The 24,592-nt window shown below is 43.8% G+C and overlaps 1 protein-coding gene across 6 annotated transcripts; it reads right to left on the reverse strand.

Annotated features, from left to right (window-relative positions):
* Positions 1 to 703: 703 nt before the first annotated feature.
* On the reverse strand, positions 704 to 12,706 carry DMS3 (defective in meristem silencing 3). Of its 6 annotated transcripts, none has more exons than XM_010269295.3 (9): positions 12,680 to 12,706; positions 12,443 to 12,601; positions 9,579 to 9,698; positions 9,235 to 9,349; positions 8,872 to 9,109; positions 7,693 to 7,884; positions 7,298 to 7,618; positions 5,845 to 6,070; positions 704 to 1,762 (listed from the first exon to the last, which is right to left on the reverse strand). In XM_010269295.3, the coding sequence occupies exons 2-9, from the start codon at positions 12,461 to 12,463 to the stop codon at positions 1,721 to 1,723; spliced, it is 1,275 nt and encodes a 424-aa protein (XP_010267597.1). In that variant the 5' UTR covers positions 12,464 to 12,601; positions 12,680 to 12,706; the 3' UTR covers positions 704 to 1,720. The 6 variants fall into 6 exon arrangements, 5 of the variants coding, with proteins under 5 accessions (XP_010267597.1, XP_010267598.1, XP_088752241.1 ...); XM_010269296.3 differs by lacking the exon at positions 12,680 to 12,706 and adding an exon at positions 10,712 to 11,112 and having other exon boundaries at positions 12,443 to 12,656; XR_016081021.1 differs by lacking the exon at positions 12,680 to 12,706 and having other exon boundaries at positions 5,845 to 6,065; positions 12,443 to 12,658.
* Between the last annotated feature and the right edge of the window lie 11,886 nt (positions 12,707 to 24,592).

Here is a 24,592-nt window from a genome sequence, read left to right on the forward strand (position 1 = left end):
AGCCGATTCTGGTGTATATCACAAGGGAATTGGATTTTTTATTGATCCTACAGATTAGATAAAAGAAATTCTTAAATAGGGATTCAACAGTTTTGATGAACACTAGCTGATTCAGTTGATCGGTTATCACTGTTTTAACTTTTATGTATCATGCCTTCACAGTATCATAGTCGAACTTCAAGAATGAATCTTTTTAATCTAAGCATTAGAAATCTCCTGTGCAACCGAATTTCATTGATTACCGATGTCGTTTATTTGGCTAGCTTCCATTTAATGAAATCTCATGTATCATTTAATGAATTTCATTGACCTCCTGTGCAATCCATTAACTTGTTTATTTGCCAAATAAGGAAGCGCGGACACTGGGGTGATTGTTTCACCGGTTTATCATATTACCATTGAAAACCGTAATACGTTGGAAACCATTTTTAGCATTCTGCTATAGCACCTATTTTACAAGTGATCAAAAGCCTCAGTTGATTTAGCTTCCGCCTTCAGGCATCACATTCATCAGTTCAAAGTAATGGTCATTAATGCATCATATATGAAACTCAACTTCAGTTTGCATCATATACTTATGTATCATTAAGACTGAAGCAAAGTTCTCTGACTTCTCTCTCAAGTCATTTTAACCCCAATTTGGTTTAGCGGCTGGATCTTGTTAAAATTTCCCCGAAGTGATCGATTAAATACATTGCAGATCTTTAGCTTAACCTTCAATTTAATGTTTAAATTTCCGATAATGAATCCTCTGTTGCTGTACCAAAATTTGCAAAAAGATAAACAAATCAAACGATTATACCAGTAAGTACTTTATGCTTCTGACAACTACAAGTTTCATCCATGACTGATGAGTAGATGGTTATGGAACATCCCCTGAATGCTGATGCAATTTGACATGGCAATACCAGTAAGTACTTTAATAACCGGAACTTATGCGTATCATCTCTCAGTCCAACATGAACTTCTATTACTCATTTTACGGTTCCAGCTTCAAGTCATCCTGCAATCTACAATCACATAAAGCCAGACTAACATGGAAAAGCCCCCACAAGATACTATTCTCCCTAATCTACCGTATGGAAAAAAAAAATTGAGAAATAGTTGCCAACCATTAGATGGCCATGGTACTAGTAACTAAAATTATTATTACATATACAATTTCTCAAGCTGCCATAAATTGAAGTCCAATTAACAACCTCTGTATGCCCTGCATACTTGCTGCCGAACAAAAGATGCAGGTTGTGTACTTACCTCCCTGTCCAGAATCCCAGATGTATGAATTCCTCTAGTAAGAAAGATGCAAAGAGCTATCTTCAGAAACTAGCATGTAAGTTTCAAATAAGCGAAAAACACTGCTCCTTCCGGTTTTCCTTTTCTGTATTGAAGCTTTTTCATGCTTATCATGGGGAAGTTTTTACCTTAACCAAGCATATAAGATGAGGCCAAATGATGCCAAATCTAGTTTTTTTTTTTTTTTTTTTTTTTTTTGATGAATGAAATGATGCCAAATCTAGTTAGGCCTCTGCATATAATACATCTAGGAAAAGTCAACCCATTCCATCCAAGAAACTACCCCTGTTCACCCATATTCATTCGTGTAAGATTTTCTTTTGTCTGACCAGAAAATAATTACACAGATGACAGCTAAAACAAATAGTTGTAGTTCAAATATCATATGAAGCTTCAAAATGGGTACCGGACTCTTCCCATGCACATTTCATCTGGGGAAGCTTCTATTTTGCATCATCTGAGCTTCATTCTGATTGCAACACAGGAGGCAGCAGAAAATTTCGTAAGTGGTATAGATAAAACACCAAGGAATGCTTACATCATGATCTCGGTAAAGAAGCAACCTGACAAATCCAGCTATGCAGCTTATCGACATAGAAACAGTAGTATTAGGATCCAAATCTTAATTTAATGACTTTGACTACATAAACAATAACTCCCTTCTAGACCTTCCACTACAGTTTCCTGATCAGCAGGATCTGGATGCATGAGAAGTTTCCATCTCACCAAGACTAGATGCATCAAATGGGAAATTGAAGTATCAAACCATCTAAGTGTTTTCTACTTGTGAAGGATAACTCTCCAGATTCCATGGCTAGATATGTCAGCAATGATCCAACCTATGAGTTTAGTTGTGTGCAAGGTTTAAAATATCAATATATGCCCAACACAAAATGAATCATATTAATTTCCAATGTGACTGGCACATGGCACAGGTGGAATGACCGACTCAATGCCATTTCACCTGAATCCAATGTACCAGAAAATACATTCATTGTATCACCCCAATACTGACTGATAAAGGCTCATACAATGAACGTACCAGTTAATACATTCATCTGAATATTGATTTTTTTGTTAAGTTTGAAGTTAAGTTTTGAAATTTGAAATCAAGGGATATTTAATAGTAATTCTGAATTTTGAAATTCCACTCCTTCGATGTTAATCACCTAATTTAAGTCTTCTTGGTCTTTTTCTCTTCTCTCGGGTGATTCCTTATCACCTTCCTTGGTACTTTCTTTTTTCATTTAACGAAATCTTTATCATTTATTCTTCAAAAAAAAAAAAGAAACTCCTTTAAAGCTAATATATAAAAATTATATACCAACTGATACTACAGAGATTTCAACCTAGAACTCTAAATGTGAGAGAGAAAAACACTAACCACAATACCAAATTTAACAGAGTAGCATACATTTTAATTTTTTAATTTTATCCAATTCTATGAACTCTAAAATTAATATTTTTAAGTAATAATAAAACTTACATTGGTTTTCTTAGGCATAGATACATGTCTCAATTCTTCTTCCATTTCCCAACATTTCCTAAGGGTATCCCAGAAGTCCACAGTTTCACATTTAAACTATTAAAAACATGTTTATACCTTACTTAGAGTCATTTGAGCCCTTTAACTTTATTGATGCATTTTGGACCAGTGTTTTAAAAGTGCAAGGCGCAGGGGCCAATTTGTGCCTGAGGCACAAGGCGCAAGGAATGCAAAAAAAAAGAAAAAATTTATAAAATTTTAAAAAAATCAGAAAAAATACAAAAATAATACAATCTAGGTTTCTATGAGTTCAGAGTTAAGATATGAGTATGACAATGCAATCTAAAGTTCTAATTTCTATTCTAAAGAAGAAGGGGTAGCCCCTGTTTTCAGTGCAAAACAGTGAAGAAGAAGAAAAAAATAGAAAGTTACCTAGTGTAAGTCTCCCACCTTTTGAAAGAAAGCTTTTCTTCCATGTGGCCAGTCTGTTCTCACATTTTTCCACTACTGGGTCCCAAAAACTTTGACTTCTCAGGTTCCCACCAAGAGGCATTCCCAAATAGGAAATGGGGAGCCTCTCCAACTTAACCCCAACAGCTCCCTAAACCTCTCCAATAGAGGGTCACTAACATTCAGGCCCACAATGCTGCTTTTAGAGTAATTAATTCTGAGTCCAGTCACCATCTCAAAACTATTTAACACTCTTTTTAAGATGGAAATGTTCTCCCAATCTGCCTCCAGAAAAAATATAATGTCATCTGCAAACATCAAGTGGGAAACCGGAACTGCCTCCCTACCTATCTCAAAACCTTTCAGCAAATTTAACTCCCTCGCTTCTTGTATCAAGTAACTAAGTACATCTGCCACCATAGTGAAGAGTAGTGGGGAGAGAGGGTACCTTTGTCTCAAGCCCCTGTTTGCATTAAAGTAACCAGTAGGTTCCCCATTAATCAGGATTGAAAACCAAACAGAGCTTATGCAACTTTTATCCATCTCATCCACCTTCTACCGAAACCTCTCAGGCTTAGAATCTCTAACAAGCAATCCCAATCCACTTTGTCATAGGCCTTTTCAAGGTCCAACTTGATTACTACGCCTGGCTTGCCACTTTGTCTTCTTTCTTCTACACATTCTTTGGGCACTAGAATGCTGTCAGTAATCTATCTTCCTTGCACAAAAGCAAATTGGTTGTTTGAAATTAGACTATTCAGCACCTCCTTTAGTCTTGTCGCCAACACTTACGCTACTATTTTGTATAAGCTTCCCACCAAACTGATAGGTGTGAAATCCTTAACTTCTAAGGATCCCTCTTTCTTTGGCACTAGGGTGATGAATGTTGAGTTGTTTCCTTTGTTCACAATGGCTAATAGGTAGAAGTCTGCAAACACCTCCACTAGATCAGACTTGATTGTGTCCCAGCAAAGTTGGTAGAAAAGAATAGGGAACTCATCCGGTCCTGGAGCTCTATCACCGTCCATCTTAAAAACTGCTTCTTTAATCTCTTGTTCTTCAAAAGGTCTTTCTAGTTACATCCTTTTGTCTTCAGACAATCTTAGGCCTTCCCATCTGTTCAGAGGAATTCTGCTAGTACCATCCTTTGAGTAGAGCCCTTTGAGTAGGCCTTCCCTCCTTCAGCCATCTCACTCGAGACCTTTATCTCCAATAGATTTCCTCCCTTAATATAATTTTCTCCCACTCCCCTCTAATAACTTCTCTTCGGCTTCTACCCTCTGCATCCAAATTCTCTGTTTGCTCTCTCTAGTCCAGATCATCAATCTCTTGAATTAGCTTATTATTATCTTCCACAAAACTTTTAAACTCCTCTTTACCCCAAGCTTTTAGTTTCCAAAAAATAGAAAGTTACCTATTTTTGATTGAATGTGCCACTGGAATATTGAAGAATGCATTGAATATGGACCTGGACGATCAAGAAGGTCTGCGCATGGAGCTTTGGACTAGAGTTCGACAATCACACTTCTTTAGCTTATTTGGGAAGTTTTGATTCATTTCCCATTATTTTTTTATTATTTTACTATATGGAATGCAACAGGTGTAAAAACATAAAAGAAAAATAACTTTTATACATGATAATAACTATCTATAAACTAAAACACAGAGAGTTAAACAAAAAAAATTTGAATACATACATAAGGCACTCGACTGGGCCGCCTGGCCTGAGGCGTGCGCCTAGGATCAAAGGCAAGCACCTTCCTGAAGGGCATGCGCCTTGACCCGGGCAAGACGCAAAACCTGAATTGCCCCTTGCCTCTGTGCCTGAGGCGCAACTTTTAAAACACTGTTTTGGATTTATATGAATTTCCCTAATGACATCCAAGTGAAGTACTAATGGGGTTACTAGACCAAATTCTACAATCATATTCAAAGGGATCAAGGCAAATGATCTCAAAATTTTCAAATTCCTTAAGATCTCATCTAAACCCGGAGTCCTAGTGACTCTCTAATTGGATAAAGAAATACAATGAGCTACAAATTTATTTTTATAGTAGGGAGGAGAATAAAGTCTAGGAAGGCTATATATTAAAGATAGCTCCCAACCACCACAAATCCTCTCAAAACCTTGTTTATCCCTTAACAGAACATCATACCTAATATGTTGAATAAAAATGTCAAAAACAAAGATGGCTTTCCAGGGAGAGGCCAAAGAAGCTCTAGCTACTATCCCAAGGTCCCGCTCATAAACCCCCAAGCCATGAATGCTCTTCATCACAGTATGCCACAAACATTCTTTGCTTTAGACATCTTATATGAAGCTTTTATAGGTAAACCATAAGAAACATGCTTAAAACCTTTAGCAGGTATCTGTCATGTACCCATGTGGTAATATAAATACATATACACGTTTTTTACATGATCAATTCAGGTCTGTCAGTTCAATCCAGACCATTAATAGCTTACTGCTATGGAAACAAAATTAAAAGAAAAAAAAAAACTACTCCGATGAGAATTGCCGGTACACTAGCACTTCAGATGAGCTTACCAAATGAACATAAAATAATGTTGCACAAAATAATTCACAATTAGAAAGGATGTTAACAAGGTCTTACCTGAGCCACATATTGTGAGCTTTCTTTAAGGAACCTGAGAAACTCTTGCTTTTTCTCCTTATAATTGATTTTTACATGGTCCAATAATGCTTGTTCTCTTTGCATATCTTCAAGAATTCTTTCTTTCTCCCATTTCATTTCCTTGATCCTATCCTCCATATCAATGTAGTTTGCAGGTAGGTTTGATGTTGTACAGCTTATTGGAAATCTCACCTTTATGTCTTTCCTTAAAGAAGACAGTCCATGATCAAAAGATGCAGCAACAAAGAGAAACTCAGTCAAACTGGTATGTTAAAAATTTGCACAATTGAAGTCCCATAACAAATACACCCTGATTCATAAGTCATAATAGTAAGCGATGAGGATCAGAAACATGTAAAATGAAGTGTAAAAAATCATTCAGAAACCTTTTTTCTTTTTCTGGCAATTCATTAAGAGCTTACATACCCAAAAAAGGAAAAAAGATGAGAAATATTATTCTCATGTAACTGAACCATGACATTTACCAAAATGACATTAATGCTATTCTCTTGGATTGTTGAATTTAATTCATTTTTTTCTTATGTTGTTTAAGATGGAAAACTGTATCCACATACTTGCTACTGTTATGGAAAAGGGGAATGATATCAGAACTTAGGCTGTATTTGAAGCAAGGAAAGCTTTCAATTTGCTGACTTGTGAAGCTGTGATTCCCAAGGGAGTGAGAATTTAATTCTACAGGATTGATAGGAAGCCAAATTTAGTTGCATTTTTTTAAAAGGCAATGCATAATTCAGTTGCATTCCCACCCCTGTTGTCTAAAAAACAGCCTCAGGTTCATCCCTTTACCTTTTTCTTTTATTGTGTACATGGTATACAATAATTTATATGGGCAATCAATCCATAAACTACCTTAACAAGTCAAATAATTCTAAGTTTTTTTTTCCCAGGTCCCCAAAATTTACTCCCGGTGGAAGAGTGTCCTCCATGTATTTTATTAACAAATAATTTTAGGTTTCTGATTCCACTTGGTTGGTTAATGTGGATACTAGAAAAAAAGAACCAGAGGTTAGCAAAATTTTGCATATCGAGAGTATCGATAATTTGAACCATGATAATAATATTCAGTTAGGATACCTGACAAACATTATCTACAAGCTCATAGTTTGGATGCTTCTGGGTCACTTAAAATGTATCTCATAAGTTGTCAAAATTATTTATTTCTTATTAGTACTTGACAAATATAATCAATAAAAGGGTTATCTGTGGTACACTGGATACAGACCCAAGTACCTAATCTTTGGCCCTTTTTTTGCACAAAGTGGCTGCTCTCAAATTTGCACCTCTGTTGCCATACTTTGTCAGCCTGAGATTTTACCATTGTACCATGCAATGGCCCCTTTAGAAAAATAAATCACCAAAATACTATGTTAAATAAATGACATAACAATTGTGTTGTAGAATTGTTGGTTACCTTTCACCCAAGGAAAAGATACCAGTGCTCCTAATCATCCCACCATCTAAAGAAATGGCACCATCACTTATACAGGGGGTGGCAAGTAGCATATCTGCTCTGGTTCTATATACTTGCAAGCGAGAGAAAAGACTATAGAATAAAGTCTCTCTGAGGCCATGCCCACTGGCTGTAAGACAAGATAAGTTCATACTGTCCACAGTTATCATATTCACGGCAAAACCAATAAACCCAGGTGGAACATCCCCATTTGGTAATCTTGGTTTCAAAAGAGCAAGCTTCCTTTGTGGGTCATCAGCTACAAAGTCACCGGCATATGGTCTGTGAAGAAAAAATTAAGCATATTTCTTACCAATACTTGAATGAAGAAATATCAGAGTATATGAAGTTCTTACCTTAAGCCTTCAAGACAAATAACTAGAAATCGACCATCCATGGGCCTTCCAATTGAAGGTCCAAGCCCATGAAGACCAGCACTCTTGTTAATCCTGCCCTCTTTGTCACACATTTCTAGAGTTTTAACACCTTCATATGTCATGCATACAATTGCCATCATAGTCTCCAATCCTAAGTACTCCGACAAAAGTCTGAAAAGTAATATTATAGAGAAAACCAAATCAATAAAAGCTGAAGATTTGGGAGGACAGACATGGGGTTGAATGGATGCCACCAGGGGAGGAGTTTATCAAACTGAACTTCGATGGAAGTAGCTGAGGAAACTCAGGTCCTTCAGGTGTGGGAGACTCTTTAAGGGCCGAATTACTTGCTGCTGTACAAGGAATCCAGCTTGCAAATCAGCTAGGCATAGAGCATCTGATTGTTGAAGGGGATTCCCGGTGATAGTGAGTTGGCTGAAGGATCCAGACACTATGATTTGGGGTTTTAGAGATCTTAAAAAAGTTAAATGGTTAACAAAGAATATGACAATCAGAATTCAGTGGGTAGGCAGATCAGCAAACTCATTGGCTGATTTCACTTGCAAAACAAGGGGTTTTCCGGGATACTTTATTTTGGGCTTCAGTGTAATTTCTTTTGTACTTATAATTCTGTAATTAGCTTTAAAGGAAAGGTCGCATCTCGTGCCTTTCCACGGGTTGCATGTAACTCTTATTTGCTGGTTTAATAAAATTTCACTCATTTATCAAAAAAAAAAAAAAAGATTTGGGAGGAAAGCCATAGTGCCTATGACAGAAGGACCCCTTTCACTGTCAATAAAAATGCTGAAATATCTCATTGATTTGAAGCATCCAACAAGGGAGCCCCTCTTTTACTGGAATACATTCAACACAAGGTTTCCTGGATTACTATCACCATTGAACAAATCATATTATTTTTAGGTAAACAATGGAAAATTGTGTGGTTTACCTGAATCTTGTTTTAGATGCATGAAAATTTGATGTCCTGAATCATTAAGATAGATGGCTAATTGGGCCATGTAAAGGTGTGGAGGTGGTCACATATTAATTATTATGGAAATGTATTATAATGAACACCAAAATCACATCCATATGTATGACTGTTGCACAATTCCATAACTACAAAGGAAGAAAAGGGAATTGCCAGAAGAGGCTGACCTGCTAAGGTTATCATTATCTACTTTTCCAAGTGTAGCTACAATGCCCAGAACATCCTTGGTTAATGGTAGATATGATGCCTGAGTCCCATGACGCATTTTTAGTTGGCATAATATGCCTGCAGCAGATTTCTCCTGCCTTAGTATCTGTTCAATTGTGTCCTCCTCAGTCTGAAAGTGGTTAAGATTCTCAGTTTCGATCTTAGCTTCACTTGATGAATGGTACTTTCCAAGACTAACTGAGAGATTAAAAAGTTAGTAGGGGAAGGACATTCTATATTGGACCAAGATGCTTCATGCTTAAATTGATAGAAAGTGTTACAATAGGAATTGGGAGAGGAAAAGAAAACAAAAAGAGAAGTACCTTGTATATCAAGAATAGATTCGTCCAAGTCATTTGTCACAGCCTTCAGAAACTTCAGGTTCTCTTCATGATGTTTAATTTTCAACCCTAGCTTTTGGACATCATCCTGAAGTTTCTGCAACATTAAAATTAACAAGATAGTAATGCCGTTCAGCAATTTGACTCATTCCAGATCAAAAAGAATGATTGCTCATAAGGATGACCTATATGAGCTTAGAACAATTGAGAACCATGCATCTTCTTAACTCAAAAAGCAACTATAAGATGAGGATTTCAAGTTTTTTTTTACGATATACATAAATGATTAGCTTCAAAGTGGGTTATGAAAATAGGACTGGACCAACCTTGGACTTATCTATGATCAGTTGATTCAGTTCAACTTTACAAAGTTCTTCTTTATGCATTTCACCCTCTAATATTAAAGAGGGGTCATTCCTATCCACAAGCTTCAATGCTGATGATTCCTGGATAAACATATTTCATTGAATTAGAAGATGAAAGGGAGGAAAGACAAGAAGAATCAGAATGTATCCTGCAAGGAAATGATAGAGGAAATGCATTATCAAAGTTCATATAATATGCAGAAAAAAAAAACAACAACAACAACAAATGCTAGATTATATATCAGTGTTTTAAAAGGTGTGGGAGGCGTATGCCTGGAGGTGCTCCCGAAACACCTTGAGGCGTACGCCAGAGGCGTTGACACCTCTGAGGCTTACGCCTCAGGTGCAAGAGGCGTACGCCTCTTGCGCTTTTTTCATGAGGCGTGCTAGAGGTGTACACCTCATGCACATCTGATATAAAAAGACAAAAAAAAGAAGATTTTTATTAAAGGAAAGAAAAAGAAAGAGAAGAAAAAAAGAGAAAAGTATAGGGAAGGGAAGGGAAGGGAAGGGAAGGGAAGGGAAGGGAAGAAAAGATAAGGGGAAAGACCCCCCCTTTCAACTAATGCTATGCATCTTTATTCTTCTTAATATAAAAGACTTTTATTAATAATAAAGAAAAAATGAGATCCCCCTTCCTCTTCATCATCCTCCTAAACCCCCTCCTCTTAAGGAAGCTTACACCTCTTGCGTTCTGAACTATGGCATACCTCACTAGGGGTGAGCAAAAAAACCAAAAAACCAAACTGATCAAGAAAATCGATTGAAACCGAACTGAAAAATCGGTTAACCGAACCGACCGGTTCGGTTTCAGTTCGATGTTCTTAAAAAACCGACAATTTCGGTTCGGTTTCGGTTAACCATTTAAAAAACCGATGGTTAACCGAACCGACCGATATATAAGAAAAAAGCTAAAAGTCTCAGACTACTGACTGTAAATGATGACTGCCAGTCTGTCTTTTCGAAAATTGAAACTTTCAACTTCTCTTTTTCTCTCGGTCTCTTTGGTTAATCTGATGCTTGACTCGGAAAAGAAGATTAAAGTAGTTTACACTATCAAAACACGAAAATAGGTCAGAAAAAGAAGGCATTACTTCTTTCCATTTGTATATCTTGGATCTTCAAAACCCACCACCCACCTCCATCTTCACTAATTTAATCTTCACTCTTCCACGTGTGATGGGATAATTAACTCTCGGTCTCTCTTCTTGGCTTATCTTCTGTTATCTCCACCGTGTAGCCTACGCCAATCACCAGCACCAAGCAGCAATGCCGGTGGCCGCTTCGCCAATAGTTTTCAGTTTTCTTCTCGGCTTCTCACCTGTCATCTCCGCCACACGACCCATGCTAACTACCAGCATCAAGCGGCAATGCCAGTCGCGGCTCCGCCATCATCTCTGTAGTCTGTATTTCTCTTCTCTCTCTCTCATCTCCCCTCTCTGCAGCTCCGCCAGACGCCACCTCAAGCTCTCACCATGATAGCCTACAAGAACCTCTGAAAATAACTTTGTTAGAAGCGTCATGACTCGATGCAGGATCTGAACTGATGGTCAGCACCGACAGGAGAATAACAGATGGCTGGCACCGATAGCAACCACTGGTCCACCGACAGTTTTAGATTTTTTTATTTTAAGTGCATAAAAAACCAAAAAGCCGAACTGTGGTTAACCGATTGAATCGGTTCGGTTTCGGTTTGTGTATTTAAAAAACCGATCAAATCGGTTCAGTTTGAAAAAATACCCCACGGTTCGGTTAACCGAACCGTGAGCACCCCTACGCCTCACACCTCTAGGTAGTGGAACACCTCGCGTCACGCCTCCACATTTTAAAACACCGTTATATATCAATATGAAAAAACGAAAGGTATTGGTCATAGGATCAATATTGTGGCTACATTGCCAGTATGGTACCCAATTCAAGCATGGTTTGCCATCTTGGAGAGAGGTGTCACGTTGAAAAGGGAAGGTGTTTGTTACTTGGTTTCACTGTCTAAGTAACAAAACACTTCCTTTAGCTGTGACAACATATGGATATAATTAAACTACATTTTCTTTCTTATATTGCCTGTGCTCTTTTTCATTTATATTGGTGGTGGATGCATCAAATTCTTCATTCACTTGAGAACATTGACACCCAGAGTTTCATTTTGCCCAAACTGCCCATGCTAAACAATGCATGAGATGGATGTGGGTGTGGGATATATGCAGGATCAAACACCGTGTGGCCGTGCTCTGACACAAAATGAACTACGTAATTTCTGGAAAATATTTGTATTAATTAAAATACTACTACCAAAATAGACTATACATACATTAGTTACAGAACACCGTGTGGCTGCGGCTGTTACAGTTCAAAATTGGACAAAATTTGTCTCTAGCATAAATATGTCTTCACAGTCCAGATGAAACGCACTCCTTTGAGTCGGCACAATATTCTCAGTAAATTAAGCTAACCCTAAAAGCAGCTGTAAATTTTCTGATAATTTCTTCAATCTAAATAGTTAATTCTCGTCACCCAGTGAAACTCCCCCTGTTATCTATGAAATGAAGGTTTTATTTTTCTTCCTTTTATTTCTCTACGCAGATAAAACTAGCTAATTGAGAATTAAAACATGCAGCACAACAGAAGCAGAAAGATAGACTAGACATTACTAGATAAGCACATTATAAATGAAACGTAGAAAGAAATAAACAGGAAGTGCTTCCTTCCCGTCATTACAGCTAATGAACAAAGAAAGAGAGCAGAAGTGCATGCGAAACCCTAGATTGTCAAATCGCAGCCTCGCAGGTATTACAAGAGCAAAAAGCGTAGACAGGAACCTGGACCTGGTATTTATGCTGAAACATGGCCGAGATGACGAGATGACGAGATGACCGGAAGCCGAAGAACGTAGACAGGAACCCCTTTTCCTCTCTCTCTCCACTGTCCTCTGTGAATTGGAATTGGAAATGCCTGAAGTGTGCAGACGACTCACTCGGTTACGCCTGCATACGAGCTGTAATATAGCATTTGTATGGGGGGAGGGTTTTATTAGAATTAGAACGCTCGGCTTATAGTTATACCTTATACGAAGCGCGGCAGCAACCCTGTGCTTAGGGAGTTAGGGAGTCCCTAATGACTAACAACTTTGTTTTGCGACAAAGACGGAAGGTTGAACTTTTGGATTCAATCACTTTGCCCCCGCCGTTAGAATTCTGTCACCGTAGAGTGACGAAAAGCATTGATATTTGATACTCCGTCAAATTGGCAATCCGTTTGCACCCCCTCTCTTTTCAAATTGAACTAAAATTATCCCTATTGGTTGACGTCATCATCAGACAAACCCTCCCTCTTCAGTCTCCTCCGTTTGGCAAATTGGCAATCCGTTTGCATGTGACGTCAGCTATTATTTTTTCAAAAACTCAATTTTGCCCCATGTACGGTCCCTTTCTTCGTACTCTTGTCCACAACGAGCACAAGCTTCATCTCCACGACCTACAATGAATTCGATCCATTCGTCTGCTTTAGCAAACAACAACGGCAAGGGGCACCCGATAGATGGAAGGTTGGTTGTTTTAGGCGGTGTTTGCCATCAATGCAGCGTCACATAAAAAAGGCGGTGCTTTCGAAAACGGTCTCTTATTTGGTATTGTTTTTTCAAAAAAAAAAAAAAACATTGTTTTAGATCATGCCTTAGAAATCAAGAAAGTGCGGTTTGAAGAAATACCAAATTCAATATTTTCTTAGAAAATAGTTTGTCACTGCCAATGGTGCAATGATGTGGCATTATCTTGGACATTGGATAAGATAAACCAATGCTGAAAATGGTTTTACAGCACTGGTATTTTCCCAGAAAACAGCCTATGTGGCAGTATTATTTCTAAACAAAAAATAAGCATCGTTTTCTGACATACACAACACCGTTTTTTGTGTTTCCAGCATCGATGCCAAACACCTACTTAGATGAAAGAATAGGTGGGACATTGTGATCCCTAAAGGGGGTTCTTAAGGCTATGTTTGGAAGCGATGTAAATACAAAAAGTCCATCAATGTAAATTCAAAACGGTGTAAGACATCGATGGTTTTTCTTTATGCGTTTGGAGTGAACAACGGTGTAAAAGAAGTTGAGATCATAAACAAAAAGCTCATTGGTATGTAATAAACCCAATTGAGACCGCCGTATATGAAAGATTAGTTAAATCAGCCCATGGAGAATCATCAAACCTGGGAAAAAATTGAGATTGGAATAGCGTGAGACGGTGATCGTAACCAAGGTTCAAAATATCAACACGTATCGACCGATACATATCATGTCGATGGCTTCTCGATACACCCCTACAGGGGTTGTATCGGGTCATACCATGGTTCAGAGGGTGGCCGAAACTTAAACCGTCCCCTATGCACCGGTTTTGAAAAAAATAAATAAAACATAAAAAAAAAGCACTGACACAGGCCAACACCATGTCGATATTTAGAACCTTGATTGTAACATATATGTATGCCATTCTTATTGGGTCATCTTTGGATGATTGTTATGCTCGAAAGCGTACAAGCATATATGGCAATCACCCATGGAGACATCGCCTCTACACTGAACAAGTCCATAGACAGTGTTAGGATTGTTGATGCTGTGCGATCCGGGCACTCCTAGCTGGTGGAAACCTGGCTCCTAGCTGGTGACGGACAGTACCTGAGGCGAAGAGGAAGGTGAAGAATTCCCGGGGAGCTCGCCCGGCGGGAACACTCCAATGCTTAAGTTAGAACTCTGAGAAAACTGAAGATTACAAACAAAGAGCTGAGAGTGCAGATGGCGCAAGTTCAATACCTCTTCTCTTCGAGGGTCGGGGTCTTTTTATATTGAAGATCTCTCAAATCAGGCGTAACCGCCTCTGCCGCAGCCGTTATTGCCAGAGCCGAGGTGGTGGATGTGGGCAGCTGTTGCAGGGTACGGACCTGTCAGGCGTGCCACATCTGGCAGAAGTGGCAGGTATGACGCCGCTTGACAAGAGACGTGGGCGCAGCCTCCAGATTCGGTAGGTACTATTGTCAGGCATATTTTTTCTGCAGGTTGCCGAGCTACTTTGCACCGAGCTGCCTTGGTCCGAGCTACCCTACACCGGGGTGTTGGGGTAGCCGAGGTGCGAGTGCTTGAGGCAAGCCTTAGGCAAGTATGGGCAGGAGCGTTAATGGGGCTATCCGAAGTGGGGACACTTCGGGATACTTTCCGTAGATCGGGGTGTTCCCTTCTCAGGAAGGAAGAGTTCAGGGCACACTAGGAGGAGCTCGGGTCTCAGGAGGAGCTCGGGAGTCCTCCTCCCTTAGAGAGAATTCGGAGTATGCTAGATGTTTCTTCTCGGTAAGCTGATACGTCCGCCGAGTTGTATTGCTGGGCTCCGACGAGTTTAGTACGCCGAGTTATGGCCAGGCTGCCACGATAAGCTATCACTTATGCCAGGTTGTACCCACGTGTCCCCGTGCTACGAGGTCGGGCCAAATCACCCTCCATCAATTGCCCCCCACTCCCCGTGTTGGGGGTTTTGACCCAGTGCGGGGAGTTCGCGGTGTGCCGGGTGGATTTGGCTCGGAGCTCTGGCCTCCTGGTCAGGCGGTTTATTGGTCAGACCAGTTCACTGCTCGGCTCGATCAAGGGCAACCCGGGTCGCGTACAGTCTACGCGCGGACGTCACGCGATCTATGAACTCCGTGGACGTCAAAAAATGCGCTAAACCAATTTCGTTTCGGGGGTCGAGTAGCTGGTTTTCTTGAGAGCCGTCAGATCGTCTTGATCTTGACCGTTGATGTCCGAGTACAATGGCTATAAATAGCGGGGGTCCTGGTCATTTTCCCTCGCCATAAGTCCTCAGCACTCGTCTTGAGCTCGCGTCTAAGGTTTCCAGCTTGGGTCAATTCTCCCTAGTTCGGTTGCTTTTCCTTGGTAAGTCCCCTTTGCTTTTCTTTCAGCTTCCTTTCCTTCCAGTTTGTTTTGGTTTTCTCCACTATGTCTAGCTTTGATAGCCAACTGGATGAGCCCGAGGTAGGTACCTCGGCTCAGGGTGACCCCACTGAAGTCCAGTCTCACGAGGCGCGGGAGGCCTCGGGTAATCTGGCGTTCACCTCTCACCGAGGTCGGATGCTGGATAAGTTCGGTCCCTCCATTATGACCCTGGAGAGGCTCTAATACCTCATCCAACAATACAATCTACCTAGGGAGTATACCTACAGTTTTCCTATGGGTAACTTCCCATGGGAGCACGGTCCTGACGAGATCGTAATCTTCCGGGAGCAGCTTATAGCCGGGCTCTGTCTTCCTTTCCACCCTCTTATCGTAGAGGTCCTGAACCACTTCAACGTCACGATATACCAACTTCACTCGAACTCCGTTCGTAACATGGTCGGGACCATATCCCTTTGCTTCAAGTATGTCCTTCCTTTGAACTTAGATATTTTTTGCTCGATCCTCTCAATAAAGAAGAGCGCTTCAAGCATTCTCCCCGAGCATAGGTGGGCCTACTACCTGTCCCCTCGCCCGGGTTTTAAGTTACTGCACAAGCTTCCTAGCAAAGTCCCCACCTGGAAGTAGGACTACTTTGTAGTATGAAACACCGCGGGGTGGCCCTTCCCCACTCATTGGAGGGCGGCTATTCAAGACCTTGGCGTTATCCTGAACAAGAAGACAAGGGAGACACTCCAATCATGGGCCGAGCTCGGGTTTAATTACAAGGATTATATCGCCGAGAGCAAGCTCATACAGGTCGGCTTGAGCCCGGGTAGGTTGTCTTACTTAGTACCTTGCTTAAATAGTTAGTACTTTCGAGTTTACTAATGTCGAGCTATGTTGCAGGGCCCATGGAAGAAGAGAAGCTTAAGGGGGAGAGGCTTTTCCGCCAAATGAAAGGGAGGAAGAAGCGAGCTGCCAAGAGAGCTCGCGTCGAGTCTCCGTAGGCCCCCACTTCCAAACCCGAGCTTCCGTAGGCTCCTACCTCTAAGCCTGAGCTCCCTGACGTACCTCCAATCATCGACTTGGAGGAGATTCTACCACCTCGGGAGCCCGAGACATCGGCAGAGCCTGCTCCACAGGCAGCTACAGAGCCCGAGGTTGCCACCGAGGCCGCTGATGCAGCAGTTGAAGCTTTCGCTGAGCCCATCCGCATAGCCGAGACGGCCATTTCCAGCTCGGGGAGTCAAGAGGGAGCCCAGAGCATCCTGATTCCTCAGTGCAGCCTTCGAAAGAGCAAGGGGGTTGTCTACGCTGAAGAGGTCTCCATTTGGGCCGACCTCACTCTTGCTCAGCTCGGAGCCCGGGCTACCACCCACACAATGGTGGTAAGTTATAAAGACCCTTCTCTCTCTTCTCTTTTATCCCCTTTTTTTTGTACATCTCTTCGGTGCTAACCAATCCTCTCTGGTCAGGTGAACTCCTCCGTGCACGCCTTGACCCTTCAGTCCGATAGGTATCTGAAGCGGGCTCTATCTGTCGAGGACTCGGCTCGCGCAGCCCACATCGATCTAAGGGCAGCTCGTGACCAAATCTATCGGCTGGAGAGCGATGCTTCAGCTTAAAAGAATGTCATTGAGGTGCTAATGGCGGAGAAGGAGGAGGTGGCACGCGAGAGGGATGAGTTGAAGAGCGAGGTGAGCACCCTCCAGGCAGGCAAGGGGGTTTTAGAGCTTGAGGTGAAAGGCCTTAAGGAGGATAATGGGGTCTTGAAGAACGAGGTGGAGTTCCTCAAGGCCGATATTGAGGAGAAAACTGAGATCTTCAACCAGGCCATAGAGGAGACCAAGGTTAAGGCCGCCCTAGACTATGTCAGATCGGGCAAGTTTGACACCGTGCTGATGGAGGCTTATCGTAAGGGCTTCAAGCTTAATAGGTGGTTGACAAGGCACACATACCCCGAGCTTGACACGAGCGCCATCACCACTTCGCGGATCACGGATGAGATAGCCCGCCAGGCCACAGAGGACCCGGATTCTGAAGAGGAGAGCGGTGACGAAGAGGCAGATGCCACCGACCTGGCAGAAGCTCTTGAGGAGGTCCCGAGTAAAGATGACGAATCCCCCAAATAGTGTGTAGTCCTTATACCTTGAGCCTGTGAGCTCAGTTTTAGTTTCTCTTCTTTTTTACCGAGCTCGTTGTATGGAATTCTCAATCAATGAATTTCGCTTTTTTGCAAAGTATTGCGCACTTTATACTTTGGCCAGAGTGACTTCTTTATCCAAACTGTTAAGTGTCCGAAGTAGGGTTTTTCATCTGTCGCCTCCCCGAACTGTCTCCCAGTACCTTGTAGGGGTGGTTTTTATAACGTACACCGAGGTGAGCGACATAGTAAGGCATATGCCCGAATTGTCTTCTAGTACTTGACTTGCTGGCTGTCCCTAATGAGTCCAACCCGTTGTATGCCGAGGTGGGCTAAGCGCCGTAGGGTCCATACCTGAGTTGCTTGCACCCTCGGCATACTATGCACTGTAGTGTCGAGGCCCTTGGTTAGCTCGGCGTTTTAGCCCTTTGGCTGGGCTCCTAGAGTCTTCCCATGCCGAAGAGGCGACTGGGTCCTATAGTGCCGAGGTCATCGTTAGCTTGGCATTTTGGCCCTTAGGCTCTGGGAGCGACTACGGTCCACCCCCTCCTGGAGTTTACCCATGCCGAAGAGGCGACTGGGTCCTATAGTGCCGAGGTCATCGTTAGCTCGGCATTTTGGCCCTTGGGCTCAGAGAGCGACTTGTAGTTTACTCAGCTCGGCGATCATGGGTAATATTGCCTTAAGTTGACAATGTTCCATGCCCGAGGTACTTGTTTCCCTTCTAGGGTTTCGAGCTCGTATGTACCTTCCCTGAGCACCTGCTTTACTAGGTAGGGTCCTTCCCAATTAGGCCCGAGCTTACCAACGCTGGGCTTAGGCACCATAACTTTACAAAGAACCAGGTCTCCGACACGGAAGTTCCACTTTTTTACCTTGGCGTTATAGTACCGAGCTACTCTTTGCTGGTAGGCCGCAGTCTTGATGTATGCAAGGTCCCGTACCTCATCAAGTAGGTCGAGGTTGGTACATAGCTCGTCTCCTTGTCATCATATACTTCTAGTCGTAGCGTGGGGACCACGATCTCCACTGGGATGACTGCTTCAGTGTCGTAAGTGAGATTGAAGGGAGTCTCGCCTATTGCGGTCTTTACTGTGGTCCAATAAGCCCATAATACGCTGGGCAGCTCGTCTGCCCATAGTCCTTTAGCTCGGTCTAGGCGTGCCTTTAGCCCGCGGAGGATAACTCTATTCGTGACTTCCGCTTGACCGTTTGCTTGAGGGTGTGCCACTGAGGTGAAGTTCTGTTGAATTCCCATGTCTTGACACCAGTTCTGGAATTTGATGTCCTCGAACTGCTTATCATTGTCAGAGATTAGTACCCGAGGTAGTCCGAAACGACACACTATGCTCTTCCAGAAGAAGTTCTACACATTCCGAGCTGTGATTGTTGTGAGGGGTTCAGCCTCAACCCGCTTGGTGAAATAATCGACTACTACCACTAGGAATCTTCTTTGCCCTGTTGCTGGTGGGAATGGCCCAAGTATGTCGATCCCCCACTATGCGAATGGCCACGGGCTAGTAAGGTACTTTAGGTTGGCAGCAGGCTGGTGGTGGATGTTGGCGTGCTTCTGACACTTGTCGCATCTTTTGACGAGCTCGGTTGCGTGTGCCTTCATCGTCGGCCAATAGTACCCCTGTCGTAGTGCTTTCTGGGCGAGGGCCCTGTCCCCCAAGTGTTCGCCGCACAAGCCCTCATGAGTATTGCGGAGGACGAGCTCGGCCTTAGAGGGTCGCAAGCAGCGCAGATAGGGGAGCATGTAGGATCTTCGATACAACCGCTCGTCTATCATGATGTATTTGGCTGCCTGACGCTCTACCATTCTGGCGGCATTACGATCTGCAGGGAGGGTTCCGTGTAGCAGGAAGCTCGCGAGTGGATCGATCTAGCTCGGCTCTGCTTGAACGACGGGAGCGACCTCCTCTGCCCCCCCGAAAATGCTAGGTTGAGGTAAGTTCTCTATATACACGGTTCTCATGGTGTTATCACTAGTGCTGGCTAACCGAGATAGGGCATCGGCCTCAGCGTTCTCTGATCTCGGGATCCGCTGGATGTTGAGTAGAGCCCCTCTTACTTTGGCTAAGTAAGCTATCATGGTTGGCTCGCGAGCTTCGTACTCACCTATAACCTGGTTGACCACGAGCTGAGAATCACTAGACGACAATGTCCTTGGCTTTCACCTTGTTTGCTAGATTCAGCCCGGCTAGTAACGCCTCGTACTCTGCTTCGTTGTTGGATGCCGCGAACTCGAAGTGTAGTGCATACTCCAATTTCACACTGCTCGGCCCGTACAGAATGATCTCAGCTCCACTGTCCTGTTGGTTTGATGAGCCATCTACATGAAGGATCTAGGGCTCCTCATCCTAGTTCACGCTGGTTGCTACTTCACGGTGCTCGAGCTCAACTGGCCTGGGAACCTCGGGCTCGCCCGAGCTGGAGGCCTCGTGTTCGACCGAACTGGGGACTTCGAAGTTGAAGGTGCATTCTATCTCTGCCAAGGCTTGGGCCTTGATAGAAGTTCGCGGCTTGTACTAGAGCTCGTACTCGTTGAGCTCGATGGCCCACTTCGTTAACCTTCCAGAGACCTCGGGCTTGAGCAGGATTGCCTTAGAGGTTTGTTGGTAAGGATGACGATGGTGAGAGCTTGGAAGTACAGACGGAGCTTCCGAGCTGCAATGACTAGTGCATAGGCTAGCTTTTCTATCTCTGGGTACCTCGTCTCTGCTCCCTGCAACACTTTACTAACATAGTAGACAGGTCGTTGGACCCGATCTACTTCTCTTATTAGTATCGATCTGACCACCTCGTCACTTGCCAAGAGGTACAACTCTAAAACATCACCCTCTTCGGGTCGGGTTAAGACAGGGACGCTGGCGAGGTGCTTTTTGAGCTCGTCAAACGCGAGCTGACACTCTTTAGTCCATTCGAAGCCTTTGCTTTTTATTGCCTTAAATAAAGACAGGCAACGGTCTGCCGACTTGGACATGAAACGACTCAGAGCGGCTAAACGACCGTTCAACTTCTGAACCTCTTTCAATTTTCAGGGTGGTCTCATTTCTATGATAGCCTTAATTTTGTCCGGGTTAGCCTCAATGCCGCGCCGGTTAACGATGTACCCTAGAAATTTACCCGAGGTGACACCGAAGACACACTTATTCGGGTTCAATTTCATGTTAAACTTATGCAAAATTTCAAAAACCGAATGCAAATCTTGTATTAAATCATGTGAAAATTGGGTTTTGACGACCATGTCATCTACACTATGCTAGGCCAAGTGCCGACTTCAGGTACTGTAATCCTTCTCAAGGGCCTGAGTTCCTCTCCGCTGAAGCCTACCAGGGGAGTATTTGCAAGTTTCAGGTCACTTTCTTGGAGTTGGAGCTGGTCGAATGCTGCTTTGAAAAGGATATCCACCGAGCTGCCCGAATCGACGAGGACACGCCTGACTTCAAAGTCGTTAATCTTTATCTTTATGACGAGCGCGTCATCATGGGGGTAGTGGACCCCGCGCATGTCATCCTCTGTGAAGAAGATCGGGTCTTCCATCCTTGGCCGCTTCGGGGGATTCTGCTTTTCCCTAGCGGCCTCGCGAGCTGTTGCCGAAGTGCAGCCCGTGACCATTGAACCTCCAACGAACACGTGGATAGTCCCCCGAACTGGTCTCTCTTCCGGGTGCTGCCTCTACGGTTGCTCTGCCTTCCTGCTGGGTTCGGGAGCGTCTCTACACTACTCCCCCTGCCGACCTGCTTTATTATTATTATTATTATTCTGTACAAAATTCCTTAGGTATCCGCGACGGATGAGTTCCTCTATCTCGTCGCGGAGGTTTTTATAGTTTTCGATACTATGACTGTGGTCTTTATGGAAATTACAATACAAATTTTTATTCCTTACATTAGGGTCTGCCTTCAACTGAGGGGGCCACTTCACATACGGGCGTCCTTGATGGCCATAAGGATCTCGGCCCGCTTCGCGTTCAGGGGCGTGTAGTCCGCCCTTTTTGCTGCCGGAGCTCGGAAAGGCTGTCCTGGCCTTGCCCCCCGAGCTTGGTCCTTCTTCTTCTTACGATCGCCCTGGGTTGAGGGCTCTGTCTCCCTTTTTCTTTTCTCAAGGGCCTATTCACCTTTTTGGTTGATCTCCTCCTCCGTCCCTATAAACTGATCCGCAAGCTTGAGGAACTCGGTCACAGTTTTGGGTTGATTAACAACCACATGCCACTTGAATTCTTTATGAGTGATGCCTCGCTTGGCCGCAGTGAGACGAACTGCGGGGTCTAGGTCGGGTATTTGCAAACAAGCATCGTTGAATCGCTTGATATAGCTTCGGGTGGACTCCCCTTCCTTCTGGACTATGCCAAGGAGGCTCTCTTGAGTTCTTGGGCATCTCTTGCTGGTGACAAAGTGGGAAACAAACACCTGCACGAAGTACACCCAGCTCCTTATCGATCCGGGCGCAAGGTTTCGGTACCATGTACATGCTACCCCTTTGAAGGTGGTGGAGAAAGCCACACACATACAGGATTCACTGGCCCTTGCCAGGTGCATCTAGGACTGGAAGGCGTCCACATGGTAGTTCGGGTCAAAGGATCCGTCATACTTATCCAATGGGGGAAGCTTGAAATCCTTTGGCATAGGAACGACAAGAAGTTCTGGCGACAGAGGGGAAGGAACTGAAAGAAGTGGGGTAACTTTTACTTCACCCGAGCTTACCTCTTCCTTACTCCAGATCTCGGGTAGATCGTGAGTGGGAGCTCGGCGAGCTCGGCGGCGCCTCCGTTGCTTCCTTGCTGGCTCAGCGTTTGTGCTGTTGGCTTCGGTATTACCGAGCTCAATGAGCCCAGGGAGGGGCTCAGACTGCTGTTGGTAGCTGCGAACTGAGGGGCCTTGCCTCAAGTCTGCGGCCAGCACCTCGAACTGGTTTTCTGCAAGTGGGAGCTTGAACTGCGAATGCTGAGGCGACGTGGGCCTAATTGGCTGGGAGGCCCCCAACCTGACTGCAAGTTGTGAGGCAGGGGTAGCTGGTCTCTCTTTTCCGCCACGAGACGATGCCAAGGTCTCTCCTCGGTGAGAAGGAAGTTCGTTCTGATGGCGGGGTTTAACTTGTTGCGTGGCCAGATGCCGAGGAGGGAGTGGTTGCTAGGCCTGAGGCAATGGGGGAAACTGCTGTTGATACTGATACTGGGAAACTTGGTGCAACACTTGCTGTTGATAAAGTTGAAGCTGTTGGAACTGTTGCATTTGAGCTTGCATAGGTCGCATGCACTGCATCAGGTCCTCAAGCTGTCTTTGGCTGGCCACCGGAGGGATGATGGAGGGTTCTAGGAAGGTTGCTCCAATCATAGGGGAAAGTGGAACGTTCACGGGTGCCACTGTTTGAGGCACATTCAGACTGGGAACTCCGTCCGCAGAGAGGGGGACGGTGAACTGTCCGATGCAGATAGTGGGAAGTTGGGGTTGTTCCTCAGAGGTGTTTCGGTTTGCACCTCATCTGACATTGCTGGAAGAAGCCATGAATGCTGAATTTTAGAGAGGGAGTTGTGGAGATTAGAGGAAGGTTTTTTGAAGCGCTTCCCACAGACGGCGCCAAATGATGCTGAGCGATCCGGACACTTCTAGCTGGTGGAAACCTGGCTCCTAGTTGGTAACAGACAGTATCTGAGGCGAAGAGGAAGGTGAAGAATTCACGGGGAGCTCGCCCGACAGGAACACTCTGATGCTTAAGTTAGAACTCTGAGAAAACTGAAGAATACAAACAAAGAGCTGAGAGTGCAGATGGCGCAAGTTCAATACCTCTTCTCTTTGAGGGTCAGGGTCTTTTTATATTGAAGATCTCTCAAATCAGGCGTAACCGCCTCTGCCACAGCCATTATTGCCAGAGCCGAGGTGGCGGATGTGGGCAGCCGTTGCAGGGTACGGACCTGTCAGGCGTGCCACATCTGACAGAAGTGGCAGGCATGACGCCACCTAACAAGAGACGTGGGTGCAACCTCCTGATTTGGCAGGTACTATTGTCATGCAGATCTTTTCTGCAGGTTACCGAACTACTTTGCACCGAGCTGCCTTGGTCCGAGCTACCCTACACTGAGGTGCTGGGGTAGCCGAGGTGCGAGTGCTTGAGACGAGCCTTAGGCAAGTATGGGTAGGAGTGTTAATGGGGCTATCCCAAAGTGTCCCCACTTCGGGATACTTCCCGTAGATCGGGGTGTTCCCTTCTCAAGAAGGAAGAGTTTGGGGCCCATTGGGAGGAGCTCGGGAGTCCTCCTCCCTTAGGGAGAATTCAGAGTATGCTAGATGTTTCTTCTCGGCGAGCTGCTACGTCTACCGAGTTGTATTGCTGGGCTCTGACGAGTTTAGTATGCCGAGTTATGGCCAGGCTGCCACACTGAATTGTCACTTATGCCAGGTTGTACCCACGTGTCCCCGTACTACGAGATCGGGCCAAATCACCCTCCATCCATTATCACCATAGCTAGAGAAGCCATACCAAGAGCCATTAGAGACAAGGGAAAGGAGGAGGAGGAGGCAGAGGTTAAGCAGATTTTTCTAGAATTTGCTGCCAGAGGTATAAGTCACCGGGTCGGAACAGAAAAAAAATCGCAGATCTATATTGGTGGGGGGAGAGAAGAAGAGGGTTACACTGAGTTTGAAACCACAACGGAAACAGGAAGGCGCTAGCAAAGATTGAAACCGCTTGTTGACAGTAGTTTTTCAGGAGGAGGATGAGAGATGACATTGCTCTTTACACTAATGGGTAGTTCGATCGATTTTTTTTATGTAACTTTTACATCAATTCTCGATAAAAGTATATTCAAACAGTCATTTACATCGATAAAATTGTTCAACCTATAACTAAAAGTTCAAGCTATTAGGTGAGATTTTTGAAGAAGTCACACAAAAAGCACATAGGCTTGAAGCGTGG

The sequence above is a fragment of the Nelumbo nucifera genome, chromosome 1 (genome assembly GCF_055504915.1).
Source record: "Nelumbo nucifera cultivar China Antique chromosome 1, China Antique-T2T, whole genome shotgun sequence".
NCBI lineage: Eukaryota > Viridiplantae > Streptophyta > Magnoliopsida > Proteales > Nelumbonaceae > Nelumbo > Nelumbo nucifera.